The sequence below is a fragment of the Ascaphus truei genome, chromosome 8 (assembly GCF_040206685.1).
Source record: "Ascaphus truei isolate aAscTru1 chromosome 8, aAscTru1.hap1, whole genome shotgun sequence".
Taxonomy (NCBI): domain Eukaryota; kingdom Metazoa; phylum Chordata; class Amphibia; order Anura; family Ascaphidae; genus Ascaphus; species Ascaphus truei.
The window spans coordinates 24,353,294-24,379,011 of NC_134490.1; the positions used below are offsets into that span (position 1 = coordinate 24,353,294).

Sequence of the window (25,718 nt, forward strand, 5' to 3'; positions counted from 1 at the left end):
TAGGTGTCCCAGCTCTCCCCCTTTCCTCCTGCCGACGGCCCTGGTTGCGGTCACATTGTTGCTACTGAACGGAAGAAAATAGCTAGATGTACCTTGTAAGTCACAAGGTCCCAGGCGTGCCAGCTACATAGGTCTCTCCAAGGACTAATGGGGCAGCTCCCTTTGCATGATATTTGTTTCTTCAACATTTCTTCCCCATACTGTGTATTTATTTTTTGTTGCAAAAAAAAAAAAGCCGTCTACAACCGACTATTAATATGGCCGCTAAGCATAATTCGAACCGGACGTTTTCAACTGGAAATCCCATAAAGTCATCAGTTTCCATTAAAATATTATAGATTTTATCTCTATGTATTTGTTTATTATTATTTTTATTATTTAACTTCCTTTCGTGTTCCGTGTTGTTGTGTTTTTTGTGCTAGAGAAGTAATAAAAAAATACGCTAAAAATGGGAATTTGATTATTTTTTTTCCTTTGGTAAACCCTTTGAGTGCCGTATGGTGGGGGGGGGGGGGGGACGTCTGGCACTCCAGGGGCATCAGGACTTGGCTGCATCATGGGCTTTCTGTCCATTGTCTAGTGGGGAGATGGGAGTTCTGCGCTCAAACGTGATCAGACCGTCCGCGTCATCGGTGACTGAGCGGTGACACTTGTGCCGCGGCCACTCTGACTCTCAAAGAGTTAAGAATGGTGTAATTATTCAGCATTATTTTAATCATATTGAATTTTGGGGAGATTATATTATTTTACCATTTTAATTCTCCCCCCCCCCCCCCCCACTTCGTGTCCATGCATAAAATAGAATAATTCAGAAAAACAATGCCTTTAATAATCAACAGATACGTTGGCAACTGAGAAGTTTTTAAAGGCTAGATCGGGATAGACAACTCCAGTCCTCAAGGGCTTTAAGGATATCCCAGCTTCAACTCCACCTGTGCTGAAGCAGGGATATCCCTAATGCCTGACCTGTTGGTGGCCCATCAGGACTGCAGTTTGCCAGCCCCTGGGCTAAATGTACACGTTAACCCTTTTGTATGCCAGGTTACCGCCACCACGCACATTCCAAGTACAAGGGCACACGAGTGTTGCAATCACATGACCAGGTGTGTCCCCTGTCACCAGCAATAGGTTAGGAAGCCCAATACTATTGGAGGGACAGTTTAAATGCAGCGGGTACAAGGGGGGGGGGGGGGAGAGACCGATTGTATGACATTCGCTTCCTCACAAAGATGCAATCCCCCCCTTAACGTAACCATTTTACTTATTTGCGTTATGTGGGAAATGAGAAATGTTTTTCTCCGGGAACACTGACTTAAAGCGTACCAGCTGCTTGTGGTCGGTTATATGTTATAGCAGACTGATTGGCTTCATAATTACTGTACATGGTAAGAAGGGAGCAAAGCTAAGATACCTATTTTGTTTGACAAACCGTCTCATCAACACATTTACATTGGAGAAAGATTGGAAAAAAACAAAACATTTGTAGGTATATATCACGTGCGAAATGCGTTGAGGTCTGTTAAGTCACATGCGTCGGTTCAGACAGTCGCAGCAACCGATGTCCTGCAGTTCCCTGCAATACCGGTTGGTCCATTAGCTTGGTGCAACCCGCTTGAGAGGACAGCACATCAACCTATTGCGGGATCTGTTTGCGGAGCTCCGTCTCTTGTTTTGAATTGAGAGTCTGGATATTCTGTACTGTTAAAGTGTTGCTTGTATTTACATTTACCCCTGGGGCGCCTTTGTCTTTATTTGTTTTATTTCTGCTCTTGGGAGGTCTGTTTTGGGGTCTTACATGACGAGTGAACCGAGCACCCACACAAGTGAAGGCTCAAAGGAGAATTGCACTGATCGTGTGTGTGTGTGTGTGTGTGTGTGTGTGTGTGTGTGTGTGTGTGTGTGTGTGTGTGTGTGTGTGTCGTACTGTATACCTGTCCGATTTGACACTACACTTTTTTTTGTATGAGCAATCCGATGATCCCTTTAACCCCAGTAAACGTGCAACTGTCCTTAGTTCACTTTCATCCCTAGAGGGCTGGACCCTTTAAGAGAGCAGCAGTTCTTATTCGAGCAAGAAATCCATGATGGTTAGGTAATGTCAGGGGGTCATCGGAGAATGACTTGTGACATTCACTCAATCTCATGGAGCAACGAAGGGGTTAAACTGTAATCTGAAAATGTAAACCCCTTAAAGTAGCAGTATCGCTAGTTTTCTAGGAGATAAGCTCTCCCCCTCCAGTTCCGTTCCCATCACTGGCAGAACCGTCCAATCCTGGAAGTCCAGTGGCACTTGGATGCCTGTATTGGACTCTCTTTCAATGGAGAGGCGACATTTTTATGAATTTTATGTAAAAAAAATCCCCATTTCCCCCTCCCTAACCCCAACCCCCCCGTTTTATTTTTTGTTTTTTTTTATTTTTAAGAATATGAAATTGTCCGCTTTTTGTAACTAATCCGTAGTCATACTTTTGGGTGGGACAATAACAGGTAATGGTACTGCGTACTCCCAAGTACCATCACACTTTATAGCGTATTAGCATCTAGTTAAATGTAGCGATACAGATAAAGTGTGGAATATGGGCCGAATTGACTTCTGCCGTAAGACTGCGCTACTGCGTCATTGCGTCCCCCAGAACACTGCTTAGTAAATATGGGCCTATAGCTATATTTAACTTTTTTTTTCAAAGGGAATAAATGCCGAGCTATGCAGTATATAGATTCCAGACATTCCCCCACAAACAATAACACTCGTTTCCTCAAAGACAAAGGGGTCTATTTATAATGAAAATCAAATGGTCAATCCCACGTAAAAAGAACGTTGTGACGTTCGAAACGCGTTGGATGGGTCTTTGTCACATTAAAGTGCCCTTTTAATTAATTTTTTTATTTTGGGTCCTTCATGCTCCGTTTTTGTTTGTGCGCTTTTTCCTTCCCTTATTTATCTTATCATCAATCCCACGTAAACATGCAATTTATTCTTCTTTTTCGATCTCATTGTGTGCCTCATTGTGAAACATTTCACTCATTTTTTGTCTTTTGGGGGAATTAGTAATGTAAAAGCTTTTTTTTCCCCCAGGCGTAAATATGACTTTTTACAAAGCAGTTGTAGTGTCCACCGTCTTTTTATGAAGATTTAAACCGTGTCGTTATTAACACTTTAACAGATCTTCCTAAAACGAATAGTTATTGATAGATCTTGTGCTACTTGGTCACTTGCCTGCAACAAATGTTTTTTTTTCTTTTTTTTTTTTAATTTCTACTCCATTGCCGGCTGTGGCCCAAAATCTACAAAAGGGGCTAAGCTTTCACGCCTTTACTCTTATTCATATGAATGGGAGCTGAGGCGTGCTGCAGCTGGGTACCCTTTGTGCCTCTGGGCCTATGCCTATGAAAAATGCTACGGTGTAACAAGAGTACTCTTGCATCAAATAACCAAAATGAAGATATAGATTATTATTTTTAGCCGTTCTGTATCTGTGCGCTTTAGAAAATTTGCTATTTTTTCAGTGCCACCTGAATTTTTTAGCGACGGTGCAAGGTTGATATTGGGGCTGTAGCGGAATCGTCTGTTTTTCAGTTGTCCATTCTAAAATAAATCCCAGTTATCCACGCTTTAAAAGAAAGGGGAACTGTAAATCTGGAACTAAAAAGTGGCACCTGGATTTTGTTTAAAAAAAAAAAAAAAAGTTCTGGTTTTCTAGTAGTACTCCCTAGAAACTTTGACATTGCAAACCCTGGCTTTAGTGCTGAACCAGCGCTCAAGAAAAGCTTTGTAATTGTTCCAGAATTCTTTTTTTTTTTTTAATAGTTCTGCTATAAGTTAATAAATGTCTTAACCCCTTCAGTGCCAGAGAGTCCTGCCATCTCCGTGGCCACGCACCCTGTGACACTGACCGATCACATGAAACACCTCCTGGCGCGATCGCATGAGCCCTTCCAGTTTGGGGCCATAAGTGGAGGGGAAGGGCGAGAACGCAAACAGGCCCCAAACTACACGTGTGTGTGTGTGTGTGTGTGTGAAGACAGCATGGGTGGTGGAATTGTCCATTGCTGTGGGAGTTTCCGAAGTCACGCCCCACAATGCCTTGCTGCAGTGGATGCAAAGCATGCTTGGGAGCGACTTTAGAGGCTCCTGCTATAATTAACAGCTATACCACTTGCACGAAGGTGCCAGTGTCACGATCAGGGTTGATCAGACTACCAGGGATCGTACAATCACTAGACTGAATGCAAGTGTTTAATAAACCCAAGTTTTATTTAACCAGAGCTAACGGCAGAACACACAGTAGAACGGGTTCAGAAATACTTAACCACACCTGGAATATGGGGAAACTCCCTAGGTGGAAGGTGCTGCCGACACCAGCTAACCCTCCATGTCACTCTGGGATCCTTACAGTAGAAGTCAGAGTTCAAATATATGTTGGTCTCGGTTACCCGTACAGTGTCTAGGCACCGATCCCCTGTACTGACCGCAACTCTGCAAAACACCAACTCTGGTCGGTTGCAGTGGTTTCTACTCTTCCCCCACTCTGTGAGAGCCACCGATGAGTCTGGGGAAGACCAATAAGCGCGATACGGGATCCATAGTGCTTCCCGGAGGGGAGGGTTCTGAGTAGCCTGGCCTCTGTACACGACCCAGGTATAGTAATGTAATTACAGGGGCGCTATGGACCTGGGAACATAAGGCGACGAACCCAAACATAGTCATTCCTATATCTAGCATAGACCAACGGATACCTGCTCAAAGAATACAGCGGGGCAATGGAACACGCAAGTGCTGCAATACAGAAATAAGAATGCATTACACGGACTGCCGGAAGTCCTTCCCGCATAGGAAGAGGGACTATGTGAGCCCATCCATCACGTGCAGTTTGGAGCACTGCAAAGTGTGCAGTCCCCACACGGGCTCAGGAACCTACTATACTGCCTGGGATCTTCCATTTCATATTCATTCCTTTGAGAGAACGCACAAACCCCTAGGGTTCCCCGAGCTCCCTGTTGGGAATCACTGTGGTAGTTAATGTGTGTTCATAGCCGTGGTTTTAGCCTGTGGACAGAAATAATTTGGTAAAGGTGGAGTTCCAGCAGTTTTTAAGAAGCGGAAAACCACAGTGTTAGTGTTAGAAATGTTGCATTAATGTGGGCTTTAGCCACACCAGGCTTCACCTTTTTGTATCCGCCTTGCATTTGCCTCATATTATCGTCCACGTCCTGTGCTCCTGAGATTCACAGGCTGGCAGTGTGTACATTGTTTAGATTTTCCTAGAGCACGACGCCTTCTCCAAACATCTTCAGGATGTCCGTGAATAATTGATCACTTGCGGTGCCATGAGGAGTGGTAGCTGATGGCTCCAGTGAGTTCACGAGAGATTATTGGTATCTAATATACACCAGGCTGACCATTTGAGGCGCAGGTTGGCGGTAAAGGTGCGAGTCCGTAACGTGCAAAGAACAGAAGGACTCTCCGTGAAATGTTTAATTGGCCTGGAACCAAGCCAAAGGAAGGAAGAGAGCGGGAGAGACGCTCCGTTAATATGCACTCAATGCCAGTGGAGGATGGTTTGTATCTGCAGTTGCACCCAGCTCAATGTGGCCAGTTTCACAACACACCACTGGGTGTTGAGTGCATATTAATGAAGGGGCTTTTTCTCTTCCCTGGCTTAGTGACTCATTTTTAACCCTTCAACAGCACCTACCAAAGTATAGTTGTCGGCTGCGCGAGATTAACGAAGTCTGTAGCTTGGAAAGCGCTATGGTTAGGGTCAGTCTCCCAGCTGCAAAAATGGCATGGGAAAAAAAAAATGCGCTTTTAACCCTTTTGCTGCCAGGGTTAGCAATGCATTTCTCTGCAATTGCAAACCGCAAGAGTTTGCCCCAGTTTTGCAGTGATTTGCATTCTGAGAGAGAGTTCTCAGTGTCACTTAGCAATATATGTTGGATTTGCAGTAAAGCAAAAGCACAAATCTGTGTAACACAATTTTGTACCATTGGTGACTTTTTTTTTTTTTAAGTGTGATTTTAAAATATATTAAATGTATCGGGGCCCAACAACTTAACTGAAAGTACACCGCATATTCAAAAGAATACACAATGCACACTGATTTGTGGTAGGGCGCTGCTTCGTAAAAGCACAATGTAAAAATAGAAGACCTTCATTTCCTCCGTTATGATCCCCCCGAGTATCGCTTAAACCTCGTCCATGCTGATGGCGCGCGTGCGAGCAGCGCCGTGACGTGGCGCTCTCATGCAGCAGGGGCGATTTCCTGTCCTGTATCTAGGCGCGATTCGTAGAGTTGCGGGGTGTGTGGCCGTGACCCGGCCATCGCGCGGCAAAGACAAAAAAAAGTTTGTCTACGAAATGCATTGCTCTTCGCGCAGCATCGACGCTCCAATGCATTTACATTGATTTGACCGCGCGCGCGCTCGCTCGCGATCAGCATGGGCCGGGCTTTAGGTTTGTTGTGCTTTTTGGAGCCTTTCTGATCTCGATTTGCAATGAAACATGTCTTCATATGCCAGGGAAGGTTTACTTGGCTGATGGTTGGGAAGATGTTTGATGTCTAACTGCTTTTGCTCTTTTGCCACTCCAATTCAGTATGGCAAAGTTTGACTTCGCTGTCGGTATTCCATATACAATAAAGTTGTCTTCCCCTTACTCAGGAAGATGTAGGCTCCATTCACTTTAGAAGGGATTATGACCATATTTACCAAGCAACCTTCTGGCACACGACACCTTTTGGCACTGGAAGACTCCTTACTAACCATTGACGTCAATAGACTGTAAGGTGTGTTCCAGTGCCAGAAGGTGTCTATTGGCAGAGGCCTAAATCTTCCTGAATAAAGGGGTAGCAGTCACAACATATTGAACAGGGGGGCCGAGTTTCTTTGGCTTCCCAAATTGCAACACAATCTTTGATCATTATCCGCTGTTCTTCTGTAGCGAACGCCAGAAACAGAAGCAGGAATTTCGCTGTTTTAGGAGCTCTGGCCAGTTCTGAAGCACATTTCCTGGAGTGTCGCTTACACAAACCCGGTGCATGCCAGCATGTTTCCTTCTTAGTAGCGAATATTGTAGTTGCAGTAAAGAGAACGTTTGGCAATAACACATTTCTCTGCTGTGCGGAGACTTTTTTTTTTTTTTTTAACCTTTTGTTTAATAATTGAAGATTTGGTTTAATAGCTTTTGAAACTTAGGCCTGGAATCTTTAACTCTGGGAATGAGCAAGACTTTATAAAACTTGGCAGGGTGAGTTATTAGTGTGAGGGTTACAACCTTTTCACAACCATAATAAAAAACACCTTCTTCAATACACATTAATGTATACAGGGGTACTCTTTATTAAGCTGACGATTTTGCTCAACCGGGCTGAAGATTTTTATTTTATTCATGTGACTGATCTGTGATGTGCATAAGGCTGCGCTTATAGTGCCGACGTCGCGGCAAAACAAATGTATTGCCGACGTCACGTGCGCTTATAGTAGAAGCGACGCGACGGCTTGGTCGCGATCGCTGGAAGTAAAGTTGATATTTTTCCAGCAACCGCAGCATGACGTCAGCGTCGCCGCGACGGCAATATAAGCGCGGCCTAAAACCCGGCGGATATAATTTCCACACATAATTTGGAGCACCGAGGGCATTAGAGATGCACATTTTACTGCACCCTGTTATGTTACCCAGTGGCTCCTATAACCGCTTCTGAGATTTGCAATTGACGTAGTGCCCCCCCCCCCCATCCAATGACCCCAAGAGACCGAGCTTGAAATGGTCTTTCTAAGGCAGAGGTTTCCAACCTTTTTTTGGTGAAGGAACCCTATGTGAAATGCTGAGGAACCCCAACCCTCTCTAATGGTGCGTCTGAGATCAGATGCATTGTAAATTCTCCTGTATTTAGTACAATTTGCTATAAAGCCTTGGTACACACCGTCACAGCATAATATTGGTGCCTTATTCTATATTGTCTGAAACGGCACGAGCACCTGCTTTATTCTGTATAGCAGGGGTGTGCAAACTGGGGGGAGCGTCGCTTATAGAGGCCCCACGCTCTTCTCCACAACATTTAAATTAAATGCTGGGGGATCACATGAGGCCTCTGTAACTCTCTCCTACCTGCTCTCGTGCGACGCCATGACAAGGCGGCGTCAGGTGGCAACGCGTTGCAATGGCAACCCAATGTCACAGGGAGCTGGTACGGGGAGGGGGGGGGGTGCGAGCAGGGAGGGGAGAGCAGGCAGGGGGACGCAAACAGAAAAGTTTGCGCACCCCTGCTATATAGAATCACCCCATAAGGGAGGTGTTTCATATTCTTGGCCCCAATGTGTCAAAATTCCCTGCATGAAATTTGGGGAATTTGCATTTAACCCTCCTTGCCCGACATCGAGTTGGATTATATACCTGTCAATACTCCGTCTCCCAAACCTTTCAGGGTGCTGGGTCGGTGCAGGTTGGACGTGGATATGCAGATACCAGTAATTATGGGTTCATGGAACTTTTATAGTACAGAAAGAGCGTTTATCCCTTTTTTAAGGCTCGCCATACAAGGACATACTTCACGTTCGACATATTAACTGGTGGAAAATCATAAAGTTTACTCTGTCCTCCTTCCCCTGGCAGCTCTCACTCTTCCTACGCTGGGGAGGTACTTATGCTTGTTTCCCCTTTGTATTGGTTAGGTTGTCAATCTCCTACATAGCGTCAGTAGTGCCCCATCTCTAGTGGACCCTTGTTGGGAATACACTCTGCTCTCTGGTATCAGTATCCCGTTACCGTGTACTGCATACTTTAACCATGCATATTGGATCGGGAGATTACTAATGACTTTCCTGTGGGGTGATACAATTTATGCTCCAGAGGTCCTACTTTGAGAACTCCTGCTAAGCACATGCTCACTCTTCTCGTATCAGAACAATCTTGGGCCATTACTATAGGCACTAACTATGTAGGGCATGTTACTTAACTGAAAAGAATAAATAGACAGGACACTCTTATTACACATTTATACACTTAAACATATTTTCAGGACTCACAGTGAGGCCCTCTGCCAGAACTTTGTCGACCCTACTTTTAGTACATTAGATGTAGCTATATATACCCTTCTATCTCCCTATGGTGACATCACTCGTCGCAAGTCTTGCAAGTGAGTGGCAATCCCTTCTGCACAGTCATCCTACATCACATGTTGAGGAAGGGCAAAACCAGAGTGATCACACCCAGTTAACTTAAGAAGGCCGTTAACGTAAGAGGTTACCTAGTAGTCCCCAGAGAGGGCTCGATACATGTTAAAAGACGTATCAAATTCTGCATCAGTCGCTTTCTTCTTGACATCAGAAACTTTAATTTGTGTAAGAAGTAAAAAGAAAGTACATGCACGGTCATAAGGAGCCATCCAGCGCAGGAAGAGGTATTCTGGAAATATACCACTTATAAATATGATTCAATGTGTCAAAGCAGACTTTTCTTTGTGTGTTTTTATATCTATGAAGAACATTTATAACAACCCAAAGGACAATAGAGTTTTTCCTCCAAAACAGTGCTGTGTTCTCTGAAATAAAGGACAGTTGCCAACCCTCATTACCTCTTTTGTATCTGTGCATGTTTATCCTTGTTTGGATAACTGTTTATGTAATTAGCAAATCTTCGTACCTCCATTGTACCGCGTTGCAGAATCTGCTGGCACTTTACAAATAAATCATCATAATAATAACAACAACCATAGTTATACAAGACACACCTTTTCATAACCGTGAAGTTCAGGGGTGTCAAACGCAGTCCCCAAGGGCCACCAACAGGCCAGGTTTAATGGATATCCCTGTGTCCGCACACGTGGCTCAATCACCTTTTGCTGAAGCAGGGATATCCATAAAACCTGGCTTGTTGGTGGCCCTTGAGGACTGAGTTTGATACTGATACCCCTGGTTGACGATATGGGGGCGGGGAGGGGGGAGGCGGAGGAGAGGGGGTGTTTAAGGTGAGAAGAGATTTGGACTGGATGTCTTCCTTTTAAAAGTAGTTATTCGACTGTGTTGGCAGCCAAAGTCAACAGCAGAAGCAAACACTATAAATCAGATGAAAGGGGTTGCTCGCTGCATCATTACCAGAGAAGAACAATACTGGTGGCTGCAGCCACCAGCTGGATTTATAAACAAATAACCTGAGGTACAGGGTTAACATATATTTGTGGCGTGTTCCTAGGGAAGGGAAATCTTGTTATGTGACATCAGGGTCAGATATCAAGGACTCTCTCTCTGTGGTGGAAAGCTAGGCCAATTTATCTAACAGACAGAAGTCTTCCTACACACAAACTCTGCCAGGAAACACCAAGAAGTGTATTTCACAGCAGCAGTGAGATTCTGTTTATTCTCCTCTGCACACAATGAAGTTGTCATCTGCTGGAGTGAAGGTCCAGTCTCACGTAGCCGGCCAGAAACTCACCTTTTGTTAACAATTTAACAATCTAATTGACGTCCTCAAGCCAAGATTTGTCTTTTTTAAAAAAAAATTTGATAATTAGAAGTTACATTTCTTAGGGGCCTCTGAATGGGGGAGAGTTTGTCACCAAGTGTTTCCGCTACCCTTCTCCCCACCCGTTCCTTAGCCAACAAAGATTAAAGGGGGAGGAGGGGGCTCTGCCTGTGCAAACTCTTGTTGAACACATCATGACATCAGACACAAGGGAGCAGCCAGAGGAAATAAACCCATCCCAAAGCTCGGCTTACGTTTAAATATTTGACGTTATTTAAAAAAAATACTTATAGGTGTCAGATTTTGGTAAAAAAAAAAAAAAGCTTTAACTACCCACCCAGCTGTACCCGCTTCAAACATGTCATTGACATTAGTGCACTTTGGTCCTAGGGTGAGTAACCCATTGAAGCTTTAGATTGACGTTTTTCAACTCTCTCTTCAGTGAATGCCACATAGCACACATGTTTTGGGCATAAACAAACACTGTGTCCCTATGTAACCCACGTACAGCTCCCTGTTTTTTATTTTATTGGTTATTCCTAACCAGTTAGACTTTCCCAAGGAGAATTTTATCTTCGAGATGTTGGAAGTCGTCCTCTTTAAAAAACGAATATGGTCTGTTGGTAATGTCCCAGCTTGTGAAACGGTTGTACCCAGTTCAAATCCCAGTGCCCGCTTCTTGTGACTTCAAAGCACTGAAAAATAGATTAGAAGCTTTTTGGGCCAGACTGGCAAAGTGGCACAACCATCTAAAATCTATATGTCAAAGATCCAGCAAATATTTGTTTCCTCAAAAAGTTGCCACCACTTGTGAATGCTCTCAACCAGTGGCAGCTCCAGGCTGTCCCCAGTATAAAAAGATTGGTTCCTTAGAATTTACAATATGGGCATTCGTGTATATAAAATATATATATATATATATATATATATATATATATATATATATATTACAGTATTTGTGAAAGTGTGTCTGTATACAGTATACCAAAACAGGGTAAAGCCACTTCTAGTTTTAAACTTGCCTTAAATGTGTGCGTCCCATGGAGCTCATTTTTGGACCCCCTCGTTCTGGAGACATTTTGTCGTTTTTAATTTTGACGCACAAAATGACAAGTATGGAGATCTACAATTGTGGCCACCAGTAGAAATCCGTGAAGGCATCTCCCGATGCCATTGGGGCTTTACTATTGTCCGTGGGAGCGAGTGTCCCCAGTTTCCCCAGGTTGAATGACCAGTGCATATCAGGTTTGCGCTCCTAATCCGGCAACCAAGTTAAAACAAAAATGGAATCTTTATAGCCGGGATTGCTGCGTGGTGCTTTAAATCATTTTTGTTTCATGCTACATTAATACAGAAAAAGGTGCCTTGTGTGCTTATTTTATTTTTTTTTACATCCCCACCCCCCTGAAGCTGAACTGCAGCACTCCAAGCTACAGGGACCCCTCGGTTCTTGAGCTATCTAATTCTGAAACTCCCTTACAAAAGTTCTTGTCCAGGAGAAACAATATGGCCACTGGGGTCAGCCTCCCTCAGACTGCCAATAGAAAGCCGTGACATCATCAGGACACAACATCGCAGCTTCCGATTGGGTGACCCTGCAGCCATATTGTGGTTTGTCCTTGTGACTTCTGCCAAAAATTTAAAAATGCAATATCCCGGCAATCTGCTGGTCCCCTGAGCTTTGAGTCCCACAGTTCAGCTGTGGGGGGACCCCCTGCTTCATATAAAGTGAAAAATAGTTAATTTTAGGAGGGGATTACCGCCTTTTAACAATTTTTGTCACCCAACCGTTTTAGCAGTGGACATCATTCTGCACACTGGTCTCTAATTTCTGTAGGCGCATTGGCTGGAAAATTCAGTGCCTCTGGGATGAATAAAGGCGGAAGCATTTACTGCTCTCAACCCACTCCCAAATATGTTGCTAGCCACATTGGAAGTGAAAGGGTAATTGAGGAGAAAAAAAATGAAACCCCCTTGCAATGCTCTTGCTGCCTGTTCTGACGGGGAACAGGTAATTAAATTGGACCAGACTAACTTGCCCTCCTAGTCTTTTTGAGCCGGTTTCCCCTGAAACCTCCTCTGGTGGTAATGTAAGGAAGGATTCATGTTTTTTCTAGCTATTGAGTGGAGGCATTGGGAACAATGCAGTGAGTTTTTTGCTAAATGTAAATCTAAAGGTGTTTACATTATTCATGAGCTCATTACTGCACTACAGAGAGCGAGGGTACGTGCTTGTGTTTTGAAGGTTGAACGTGGCTGGGCCCGTCCTTCACGTTAGGATGCAGTGACCATTCACTGTCCATTACATATCCCATTTCATCCTGGCTGATTATACCTGGTTACATAATTATACACACACACACACACACTATATGTAAGTGTGTGCATGTTATATACACAGAAGTATTATAAATATAAAGAAATGCTGTATTTACAGTAACTACACAAGTATCGTCTAAAATTATATTTATGCATAATGTGTATTTAATATACATATGTATCTGTAATTAATTTTTAACATTCCCAGCACTGAAATGGTTAAATAGCCATTTCTAGTACCCAGCATGCCTTTCTGATCGGAATACTGTCTTAGTCACCTATTTACTTAGCGGTGCTACGGCATGAGATGCGTTCCGATGCTGGAGGACACTGGACGACCGATTCACGAGAATGGGATGTTACGTGTCTTCCGGTGTGGGAAGGCATGGTGTGGAATTGCAGAGCTTAGTCATTCCCCCAATATTGGGCTGTAAGCTCTTCAGGACAGGGAGTTGGTGCTTCTGTAAGTTCAGGGCTTGTGCAGCAGGCCCCGCTTCTCGGCGCTCTGCTTTTTGGCGATCCGGCGGCACCGGGAAGGGGGCCGCCATGTTGGATCCTAAGTCGCGCATACGCAGAATGGGCGGTTGCGCCCGGCGCGCATGCCCAGAATGTAGTTTGCGCGCGCAGACCATAGGTTGCGCATGCGCAGAATGGTGGAAAATGCCGGTTTGCGCATGCGCAGAACTGAAAATCGCCGGATCCGCTTTCCGGCGATTTTCACTATATACCCGGGGCCCTCCTGTATACAAATAAAATATTCCTTCTACAATAACGGTCTCTATGGCCAAACCTGTCTTCCATGTGTTGCCACGGTAGCATAAAAGTTGCAGATTTGCATTAAAAATAAAGTTGAGTCAAATATGAGCTATTCTCACACTTCATTAACCTCTGTTTAATGCAGGAGTTTGAGTTAATTGGCCAGGTGTCAAAAACCTACACAAACCCTTAAAAAGATAAACGACTTCCCACTGGGAGATGCCAATTTGACTGTCTGAAGTAACGTTAGTTAACCGTCTCTGTTTCCCTCCCTTATTTTGTCCTGGTTACTTTACTCCCGCGTCTGCCAAGAGTCAATGTTTCGCGGAGATGTGGCATAGTCTTAACCCCTTCGCTGCTGGAGAGTTCCGCAATGCATAACTAAACTTGCGAGCCCGTCTTTCATATGTTCTATATGCGAACCTAAAACTGTCTGAAACGAAGTTCCTCTTAAACCTGTCTCAATGGCCCATTTTCCATCACCGTAAATGGAACCACAATCTAGCCAGTCGCCAAAGCACGTTGCCTCGGTGTGACATTTGACGCCTTCTGTATTTATGTTCTGAAAAAGAAACACATTTGTTGCAATCCTTGTGTGATGACGACGACGTATAATAGCCTATTGGTGGTGCAATCTATCCTCAGTGGATCAGGAGCCCCTTAAAACTGTCAGCAGCATTATTTAAAAGTAAAGAAAAAAGTTTGATGCGCACTTGTAGCGCATCGAACCATTTATTAGTGAAACAAGACCAGGTGCAAAATGTTTTGGAGTACAGACGGGTCCTTCTTCAGGATTAACGTTCATGTTCTGGCTGAAACCTGTTTATTCACCCTCTGTAACATTGCCAAGGTATGCCCTTTTCTGAGTGACTACTGCTAAAACTTGAATGCATGCCCTCATCCTCTCTCGTCTGGATTGTTGTAACCTACTACTAATAGGCCTCCCTGCCTCGCAACTTTCTCCTTTATTTTTATCTATCCAAAATTCTGCAGCTAGAATGACTTGGCTTTCTCCCTCAACTGTGTCTGCTCACCTCCTTTAAACCCTCTCCTGGCTTCCCATCACGTTTCAGATTGCCTACAAAGTTCTCCTTAACTATTGGGCTTTCTACTTGTCGTCTCCTCCTCCACAGGGATTAGTACAAAATAATGCACTTTATTTTATTTACAGTGCACTTGTTGATTTAATTTTATATTTGTTTGACTGTTTTTTCTTTTCTACTTGGTTTGCCGGCCAGTCGGCAAAACCAGATCAAAATAGACCTCCACTGGGACAGTTTCAGAGTTTGTCTCCCAGTGGGTGCCAAGCGGGGTACTCTGCTCTGTATCACCCCATTTGGATATTTTTATTAACTCTCCTATTTTAGTGCAGATTATTTAAATTTACTGTTGCACTATGTACCGGTATGTTAAATTTTTGTTGATCTGGTATTTTTTTTCCCATTGCGTACTTAAGACCAGTGAGTTAGTTACCTGTTGATCTGATTGGCCAGCTTCGCCGGCTAATCAGAACTACCAGACCAACTAGTCCTCCCTACATAGGGTGACAAGATTTTCAAAATGAAAAACCGGGACACAGTTAAAAAATTATTTATAAAACAAATTACATCACGTGACGCCCCCCCGTTGCTATGACAACGAGACACTGACGTCAGGCGGTGACATGTTGCCATGACAATGTGGCATCACGTGATGCCTCGGCGCCATAATGCGTCCCGTTGTCATGACAACTTGATGCCGCGTGACGTCACGGAGCAGCTCGTTGTTATAGCAATGTGCATTATGTGACGTCGCGCAGCCATGTTGACGGAATTTGGAGGGGAGGATACACCCAAAGGCAAGATAAATAAATATATAATAAATAGATCTAAAACATGTTATCCCCACACTGACCCACACGGAGACACTGACCCACACGGAGACACTGACCCACACGGAGCCACTGACCCACACACACAGAGCCACTGACCGCCACACACACACAGCCACTGACCCCCACCCCTACACACACACAGCCACTGATCCACACACACACACACACACACACACACACACACACACACACACACAGCCACTGATCGACACACACACACACACAGCCACTGATCGACACACACACACACACAGCCACTGATCGACACACACACACAGCCACTGATCCACACACACACACACAGCCACTGATCCACACACAGCCACAGAGCGACTGCCCCTTCCCCCCCCCCCACAAACACCCCTACACAGAACCACTGACCCACACACAGAACCACTGACCCACACACACACACAGCCACTGATCCACACAACCCACACACAGAGCCACTGACAAACACACACACACAGAACCAGTGACACACACACAGAACCAGTGACACACACACACACACACAGAACCAGTGACACACACACACAGAACCAGTGACACACACACAGAACCAGTAACACACACACACACACAGAACCAATAACACACACACACACACACACACACACACCGAACCAGTGACACACTCACACACACAGAACCAGTGACACACACACACACACACACACACACAGAACCAGTGACACACACACACACACACACACACACACCGAACCAGTGACACACTCACACACACAGAACCAGTGACACACACACACACACACACACACACAGAACCAGTGACACACACACACACACACACACAGAGGGAGCCAGTGACACACACTCACACACTCACTCTCTCTCTTTGTCCTACCTGTCACTGTGGAGCATGGAGTGGGGGAAGCTATCTTGACTGGCAGCAGGCACCACACTTCCGGCTCTCACTGCTGAGGCTCCGCTGACACTAACCCCGCCCCCACCCTCTGCTGTCAGACCGGCCTCCGCTCTCCTGCTCTCCTCTCTGCCTGCATTCTGTGCTCTCTGCTGCCCCCCCTCTCTGATGGCTAAAACCAGAACAGCCACAAAAAACACCGGGACATTTTAAAGATTGCGGGGCAGCCGGGACAGCCATTAAAAAAACGGGACTGTCCCGGCTAAACCGGGACACCTGGTCACCCTATCCCTACATATCTGCTTTGATTTGTTGCTATGTCCCTGTTGGTCTCCTGCATTTTGCTCATAAATGTTTCCTTTCCAATCCTACAGTATCAGTACTGCTCTGGCACCATAAGTCTTTTCCCCTGACTGCCCCTTACCTGTGGAACTCCTCCCTGATACCAAGTATATGCCAATACCGCACTGCGGAATATGTTGGCGTTTTACAAATAAAGGATGATGATGATGATGATAATAATCACCGTCTGTTCCAACCTAAAAACACACGTTTTGAATGAAGCATTTTTAATAGCCTGTACTCATGGTTACTGCTGTACACATACTAACCATTGTGGTGAAAATCTGCCTCCTACTGCACTTCCGCCTTCACCCGCTGTCTCTCCAAGTCTCCGAACATACCACGAAGACCTGTAATGTAGTGCGCATGCGCGTCAATGATAATTGCAGGTGCAAGCCTGACGTTGCTATAGTTGAGACGCGGGTGTGGCCGTGAGCGTTGGTACGGCAGATCAGAGGAAATACAAGAAATTTGTATTTTCACGCTGTTGCCACGCCATGTGACACGGAGCCAATCAGTGCGGCCTACCCTTCTGACATCATGGCCATGCCCCCTAGCCGCGAGCGTCACCGGTTGTACTATATGCACAAAACGTGCTCGTCACGTGGACGCGGCTCATGCGCGCCAGCACTTGCTATAAAACTAGCCTAAGGCTGCGGGTGGGGTGAATGCGAGCGCGCTGGCGCTCGAGCTCCGTGACATAAAGCGCCCATTTTGCTCGGGCAATTTTGTGTCCTGCTAGTTGCGTGCATTGGGGGGGGCGCGGCCATGACATCATGGAGCTGGTTTGTCCTCATTGGGCGAACAGCTCACGTGATATGCAAGCGAGCGGCAGAATCAAATTTATTTGACTCTGCAAGCAACTGCTTGCCGTGTGTGCTCGCGGACGTGTGCACTCAAGCTGGACAAACACATTGTAGCAATGTTTTGCGCGAGCTCAGCGTCACCCTGGACGAGGCCTTACATTGTAAGCTCTCAGACACAGGAATTTTATTTCCTATTTAATGTTATGTTTGTTTGCACTTTAAACTGTCTGTAAAAATCCTATATTGTAATTGCGAAGCGTTTAGAGTCCTATTGGGAGAAAAGCGCTTTATGACAAAGTTATTTATTATTGTATTTAAAATTCACTGTAATGTATTCTCTTGTGTAACTTGGTGGCACATACAGACAGTGTGCATTTTACTGCAGTGACATGTTTATCAATATGTCACTGAAGGTGTACAGTGCATGTGTGTGGGAGTAAAATGATTTGCTCTGGGAGCTTGCATGAAAAGGCCACTGCCTTAACCTACAAGCCCACTGCTTCTTCCTATAGAAGCAGAACACACACTTTCTGTGTACGGGACTTGAATGGCCTGGGGATTCTAAGCAAGTGCTCAGTCTGCTTCTGCATACTGCATATTCCCCAACTGTACCTATGTAGCACGTACTGTCTGGTTTCTGTGTCCTCTTCTCAACGAAAAAAAGGAAAACCATCTGCACCCATTGTACCTGTGAAAGCAAAGGAGAGTTACATTGACTGTCTCCTAAATCTTCAGCTATTTATGTATTTTTTAAATAAGCATGTAATTTAACAAAGAAATACATCAAATAAACTTTTTTTTTTTTTTGGTACATTTTTTCCCCCTCCTGTGGCTGTATATTACCATGATTATCTGATATTTGAATGGTGCCAACACATTCCATAGTGCAGTACATACTGCAGTGTGTGTGTGTGTGTGGGGGGGGAGGGGGTGTTAGAGAAGGCAATAACATTGCTTAAACAATGTACTCTGTTATAGAAATAAAGGGAGTAGGTTCCTGTCCCAAGAAACTTACAATCTAAACACAAGTATATAAGGTTTTATAGTTAAACTGCTAATTCTGTAAGGAAACTGCACATTTTAAAGGGGTTTCATACAGTAGGACCCTTTTTACTTATCTTCTACCTGCCCCGACGCAGGAGCCAATATGCCTATTTTCATGTGTGAAATGTTGATGGGTCAGCTGTTACCAACTGATGCCTACATCCTACACTGGAAAGAACTGAATAGTGTAGTGTGCAATATATTTTAACTGTACTGAAAAGCGGGATGTAATGGACAGTCTCCCAGCGAGGCTATTAAAGAAATGAACTGCTCTTCCTTTTTGTATTAGCCCTTAATGCTAGCAAAACTGGGTTAATTGAGATGAAAACACTTTGCTGATGTATTGCTTTTCAGTCAACCCTTTCAGTGCCATAGAGAGCTGCAATGCTAAGTTTATGGATGCTGAAGAGATTTCCGTCTAATTCCCCCATAATCTACTGTATTTCGTGGCCAGTATACATGCAGACGGTCTTCCTATTTCAAGGTCTTTTTGGAAACCTGAAAGTAGCCTTCCTATAAACCCTACCCATCCTGCTGTGTTTGTAATGTGACTTGGGTGTCTATCAGGAAGCCGTCATATTGGGATCTTGTTCTGCAAATAAACCTGCTGCAGTATAAAGAAATACCCAATATAGGTGCGCACTTAGTTTTCTTCTGCTGGGTCCAGCAGTGTAAAGTGATAAGTCCTGTAGTCGGTAATTCGTGTATTAAAGCAGGAATACTGCATTTACCCACGCCCTTCTCCCCCCCCCCCCTCTTTTATTTTTCTATATGTAAAGCGTGTGACAGTGTATAATTCTACTTTCTTACCTAAGCTGGCAATCGTTTGGTGCTCCTGTTATAAATCTGTAAAAATCCTGATTGTGTGACTAACATAATGGCCGCCTTTTCAGTTTTAATTAGTCTTTCAGTCAGTGTAAGGCGAAGATTATATTTACCGCATGCACATTGTGCACGCCTGTTGCTCCAGCGATTGAACTGTAGGTTCAGGTGACGGGCATGCATGGCCGTGATGTAGCGAAGCTGGTTCGCCCTCGTTGGCTGAACCGCTTCGTGTGATGTGGTTGTCGCTTGTAAAGACAAAATATTTTGTCTTTCCAAAACGCCGTCGCGCATTATCGTGCACACTACGGGCGGCCTCAGAGGCTTGAGGCATGTTGTTCGCCGCACGTGCCGTCGCGGCAAATATAATCACGACCTAACTCGGCAGCTACAATGTATCCTGATTACTAAGGTAACATTATCTATTGTTACAGTTTGCAGCTCAAACAGCTGGGAGCATGGGCAACAAATTACCATAAACAGGAAAGTTTTGCAAAAAACCTTGCACTGCTTGGGAGGTGGGCCAAAGCCTGCTATAGAAAACAAAATATGTTTTAAAACTCATTACAAATGGCATTAAGAGTTCAATAATTTTTTTAAAATAAAACCGTAATTCTCTCATACTACAGAACTGGTTTATGTAAAAAAAACAATAAGATTTCACGTTTTGCTGGTTTAACATTAATGCAGATCACAGAAGGTACATATAGGGGCTGTTGAGCAGAACAAGAGGTCGCGTTGCCATTGAGTTGATGATGGTAATAGCATGAATTTCATGTTGCTTCTCTTAGCGTCAGTGTATGTCGGTGCTTTGTGGGGACTTGGTGCTCTGTGATAAGGGAGTGTGTATAAGATGAGCTATGGGAAACAAATAGAATGCATAATATTTCGGGTTTCTCACTGCCACCGTTGTGCTCTTTCTGAGATGGCGTTAATCTCTGCCTGAGAAATTGGAATCCACAGAAGAAGCGCAATTCGAATCTCTTGCATTTTGTTACCAGTGCAAATTTTTGCTAGAGAAAATTATTGGCGGTAACAATAGCCTGTTGAAAATAAGGCACCCGCGATAACCGCAGGTAGACGATGATTTGGCTTTAAAGATCAACATTTTGGTTCTACATACTGTATGGACCTTTCTCAAGAAGGCTTCACATGTAGGACCGAAACGTTGATCATTTAAATCAATATATATATTTTTTTTTTAAGTCCATGCCAGTTGCATATTTCTCCCACAAAGAAAATTCTTGTACATCCAAGGTGCATGAACTGGCCCATTGGGTGTATAACCCCCAAAGTGGGTGTTTTGACATTTAACAAGCTGAACATAAGTTGTGCATGGAATACCCATCTGTATGCTGATGGTGCAAAGTGGCTTTGTATTTAGTAATTTGAACCTGCAATGCTGTTTTAAGTTGAATGAGAGACTTAACCCGTGTTCTTTCTTTCTTTTTCAGGTTAGCTTTATATGTGTATGAGTATTTACTCCATGTAGGAGCTCAGAAATCGGCACAGACTTTCCTGTCAGAGGTAAGGACCTAAACCTACTTGAATATCTTTCTTTGATGGTTATCAGACGTTTGACGCTATATTTTAATATGAAGTACAGGGAAGGTATCTGCTCCAGGCCTTGCTCATTTCTTGGTCTTCAAATCTCCCTTTATTTGAGGGCTGGGACTACAAACGTTACGGGATAAAGAAATGGGGCAGGTGAGGGAGTGGGGTCAGTGGACTCCACAATAATAGAATTATATAACGTTAGTGGGGTTTTACTTGATCAGGAATCTGTGTCACTTATTGGAAAGGAGTCTCACACATTTTAAACACCAATGTCTTACTCCATTAAAGTTCAAGATGAAGAGATCTCTTGCATTTTCCTACAAGCCTAGGTAAAAGTGCCTCTGTTTAATGAAATAAACTAGTATCCGAGGATTTCCCACACTATGAGTCCATTGTAGCCTTACATTGGGAGAACCTCTGGTTCAAATATTGGTAGAAAACCCCAAATAATGGGATTGAGAAAAGCAAGGGGGATTTATTTTTGTTCTTAAACGTTAACACCAGTTGTTAATGTAAGAATGATATATTTCTGGTGTGGCTGTAAGCTTACACATATCGCTGCGCTAACTTTGTTTTGACCCTCTCGTGGTGTGTGTGGTGTGTGTATCAAATGGAAATATTCCTGTATGCTCATTTGCATGTCTTAGGCCTCGGATATGGTCGGCGCTTATGCGCTGAACCGTGCTGCTGCTCGGCACTGAGCCCCTGCAGCCGCAATGAAAGCGGCTTTAGAAGGGGCTCGCGCACGCGTCCACACGCTTGGGGAAGCGTGTGTCTGACGGAGGTTTGAGATTTTCCTGCTTGCCGGAGCGCATGGCCAGTGACGTGAGCGGTTCGCCCAATGAGGGCGAACCAGCTCCGTGATGTCACTGGCCCGCCCCCGACCCTTCCCCTGATGGCGCGCTGTGTAAGGCCAGGGAAAGCACCGCTTTCCCTGAGCCTCATCGCGCCTCAGCCCGGACAAACTCACTATGTCCCAGGCCTTAGACAGGTCTGCAACCCCACCTTTCACCATTATCACCCAGCACTTCCACTGCAGCAAGGGATTCTGGGAAATGACATGCAAATGGGAACACAGTGTCACCTTCTGCTTCAAAACCATTTTTAACATGGTTTCCTATAGGCTTAAGCTTGCTGCATGGTCACAGCTTTAAGCACAGCCAGGGTTAAGATGCATAGCCAGAAAACCCACCCACAGACAGCTGTTTTGACCTTAATGGGTCTCATCAGTGTGGGGTTGGTTAACTGGCTATGCAATGAAGCAATGAGGATGGGGTTTACCATATTTAGTTAAGTTATGGTGGGTAAAAAAAGTGACAAAAACCCTCCACAGCAAAGCATACAGTATAGCAAATGGAAATATTCCTGTATGCTCATTTCCATGTCTTAGACAGGGGTGGTCTGCAACCCCACCTTTCACCATTATCACACAGCACACAGCACTTCCACTGCAGAAGGGATTCTGGGAACTGACATGCAAATGAGCACAATGTATATGTGTGTGTATATATATAGATATATATATATATATAGACAGTGGTTGACAAATCACCAAAGAATCTACTCGCCACACAAAAAAATCTACTCGCCACCTAGTACCAAACGTGTGCTGCTTGGGCCAATATTTACTCGCCCGGGGGTTAAATCCACTCGCCCGGGGCGAGCAAATGTATAGGTTTGTCGAACACTGTATATAGATATATATATACATACATACACACACACACACACACACACACACACACACACACACACACACACACACACACACACACACACACACACACACACACACACACACACACACACTGGTCGACAAATCTCCAAAAAATCTACTCGCCGAGCAAAATAATCTACTCGCCACCTAGTACCACATGTGTGCTGCTTGGGCCAATAGGAGCTCGCCACGATGTAAAATCCACTCGCCCGGGGCGTGCAGATATATAGGTTTGTCGAACACTGTATATATATATATATTTTCCAATGTCAAGCCATGCTATTTCTTTCCTTTTTTAAAACCACGCTATTTTTAGTTGTTGGCACCATCTGGTTCCCAGGATGCTTACTTACATTTTATCCTGTGTGTTAATTTGACGTCCTTACAAACAATATAACAATAGCTTCACTCCAGTGGGCCTGTAGAAATGTTGCAGTCTTCTTTGGGTGACCTACTTTAATATGGCAAGAACCAGGTGGACAGCACAGGCTTTAATCTATTAAACACATCACAGACTATCACTGTGTTTCTACACAGGCCTTTTCTATTTTGTAATACATGGCTAGCCTCTGCAACAGGGAAGGGGTTAAGTACACGAGCAGAAATTCTGCTCAGAGCCTCTCCAGATGTTAAATATACATTTTATTAAGCCTTCTCTGTCCTAAATCCTGGCTGGTGCTTTTATAATGTGGTTATGTAAGGCAGCATTGTTATGTAAGATTTGTATTCATCCCAGCTATGGGCGTATTCAAGAAAAGTGCACGTCCATCCGTAGCAACGTGCGATAGTAATGAAAGGGGAAAGGAAGTCTTGGGCAGAGAAAAGCTCGGACAAAAATGGATGGATGGGTGGATTCCACCAGAGAAAGTCCGCTCTGAAGGCTGGAGAAGCATGTTCTGTATATTTGTCTGTGTAAGGATCGCAGTGCATTACATCTGTTTAACATCAAGATGGGCAACTATGAGCCATATTTAAATTACTAGGCAAGGTGTCTTATGGTGCTATCAAGTGTGTAATGGCTTAGCTTGTTTTGTGTATAAGGCCCTATATGCAGGGCCCAAAATATTTGACTTTCCTGCACTGGTCCACTGCCCGGGGCCACTTGTCCACTGTGGGGACCTGCGCAGGAAAGACCGTGGCTGCTAAAGAACTTGTTTGGAAGCAGAGCTGTCGATCATTGTTTTGCGTTCCCCGGTCATTTAGCTCCACATGTCACCCTCCATTTTTCAGCTTTGTATGCTGTAAGTTGGAGGTTCCCAAATTGCAATATGAGTACCATTGGTGTAACACAGGGTCCCACAAAGTTGTACTCCATACTCTATTACTTCTAAGCCATGGCAATGCGGCGTCAAATGAAGCGATGGGGTGGCGTCACATGACCCGCGAAATCATTTGACGCCGAGCCATTGGGTGAGGGGGCGTGAACGCTGCAGCTCCCGGGAAGGGAGCCGCAACTCAAGAAGTTTGCGCGCCCCTGGCTTATGCGTAAGTCCGGCAATGGTTGGGAACCACTACTGTATGCAGAGATTGTGTGTAACAATGTAACGTGGAGAGAGCCTCTGCTGCAATGGAGTGTGGATAACATCGGCAAGGCCAATGGATTTTGAATAGGACCAGGATTAATTTGAAAGCTCATCCTAGAAATGTAGCAGAGGAGATGGTTCGATCTGTCCCAGATAGGCAAGGAATCCTTGAAGGGGAGGGATATTTGTGGCATTGTGTTGACAAACCCGCAGACTAATACTGAAGTCTAGTATTGCAAGTGTCGGGAGTTGTACTTGAACATGTGTGTTCTGAGAACTCATGAATAGGAAGCAGGGTGTGTGGTAATCATCCAGTAGTGAGGTTCAGGAATGAACGAGTGATTACATAGTAAATTAGATTAAATTTAGTTTACGGAGCTACACATCTTATGTTTGTATTTAATATTGATCTAGAGGAAGGCAAACAACCCCCTCCTCCTCTCCCCCCCCCCCCCTGTGAATCTGAGCTCCAACAATCCCCCAGTGGACCCAAGCCAATAATGTCTCATAAGGGGAAAAAATGTATCCTTCCTGACTCCAATAATGGCAATCTGATTTTCTCCTTGCATCAAGATCCTTCCTATGTTTATCTTATTTGGTATATCCCTGTGTACCTTTCATTTCTAAAGGGAATTGGTGTAATGTTATGTGGGAACACGTTATGATGCTTTTCGGGTATAAATACACTAGCTCTATATTAACCATTGCCATCTTTACTGCTGCCTGTTAAAATTCACGAAGCTAGCTAGGATCTGATAACAAGAAACCAATGGAATGGAATATTCCCATTGACATGTCTGTAAGACAGTCATACACTGTTTCTCCAATTGCAGAAATGATGTTGGCTTAAGAGCTAGCCAGGTTATTGTTTATGGCCCCAAGCATTCTGGAGTCTGACTTGCAGTATTGCACTAAAATGTAACTCGTTTTGGAGAATGTCTGGTCCGAGAGACTCATTGTGTGTCCTTGCTCAAAGATTACTCTGAAAGACCGTTCCAACTGGTGTACAGGCTGATGGGTCTTTTGGTTCCCTGAGATCTTTTGATCACCTTGTATATCTATTTATCAATGTCGCCAACTGCAAAGCTGTGGCAATGGGATTTTATTCTCGGCAGTGATGCAGTTTGTTTTGGGCCAGTCTTGCAGCCATTAAAGTGTCCCCAGTTGTCTTGATGATGTAATTTCTCCCTACTCCTCTTTAACCGACTGTAATATAAAACTGGAAAGTCCTTTCCTATTTGTGCTTTATGGGGGCTGTGGGGAATTTCGGATCAGACACAGGCCATCTGCTGTAATTATTGGGACATCTTAATGTCTTCTAGGTAGAACAAGATTTACTCTTAAATGTAAGTTCCTGTACTGTGTATTGCTTAATATTAATGCATGTTCATTCTGATTCTTGTAAACTACCGTTTTCAATTAGATGTCGAACGGAGATTAGCGTTGGCAAAGTCTGCAGTGCTCCCCTGCAGTGCTCCTCTGCAGTGCTGTATGTTGCAGCATTTGCAATAGGTTTCCTTTGCATGAAATGCTCCGAGCGATTTCCACAATTTCCCCTCTGAAAACGAGATTAGTTCTGAGATGTCGTATCTGCTGGAGCAAAACAATGATTCC

General features: G+C 44.4%; 1 protein-coding gene across 1 annotated transcript in view; it reads left to right on the plus strand.

Moving 5' to 3' along the window:
- SSBP4 (single stranded DNA binding protein 4) overlaps nt 1-25,718 on the plus strand; it is a 309,472-nt gene that overhangs the window by 35,135 nt on the left and 248,619 nt on the right. Inside the window, exon 2 of the mRNA XM_075610834.1 lies at nt 20,762-20,834. Within this exon, the coding sequence (XP_075466949.1) occupies nt 20,762-20,834 (73 nt within the window). The remainder of the gene's footprint in view (nt 1-20,761; nt 20,835-25,718) is intronic.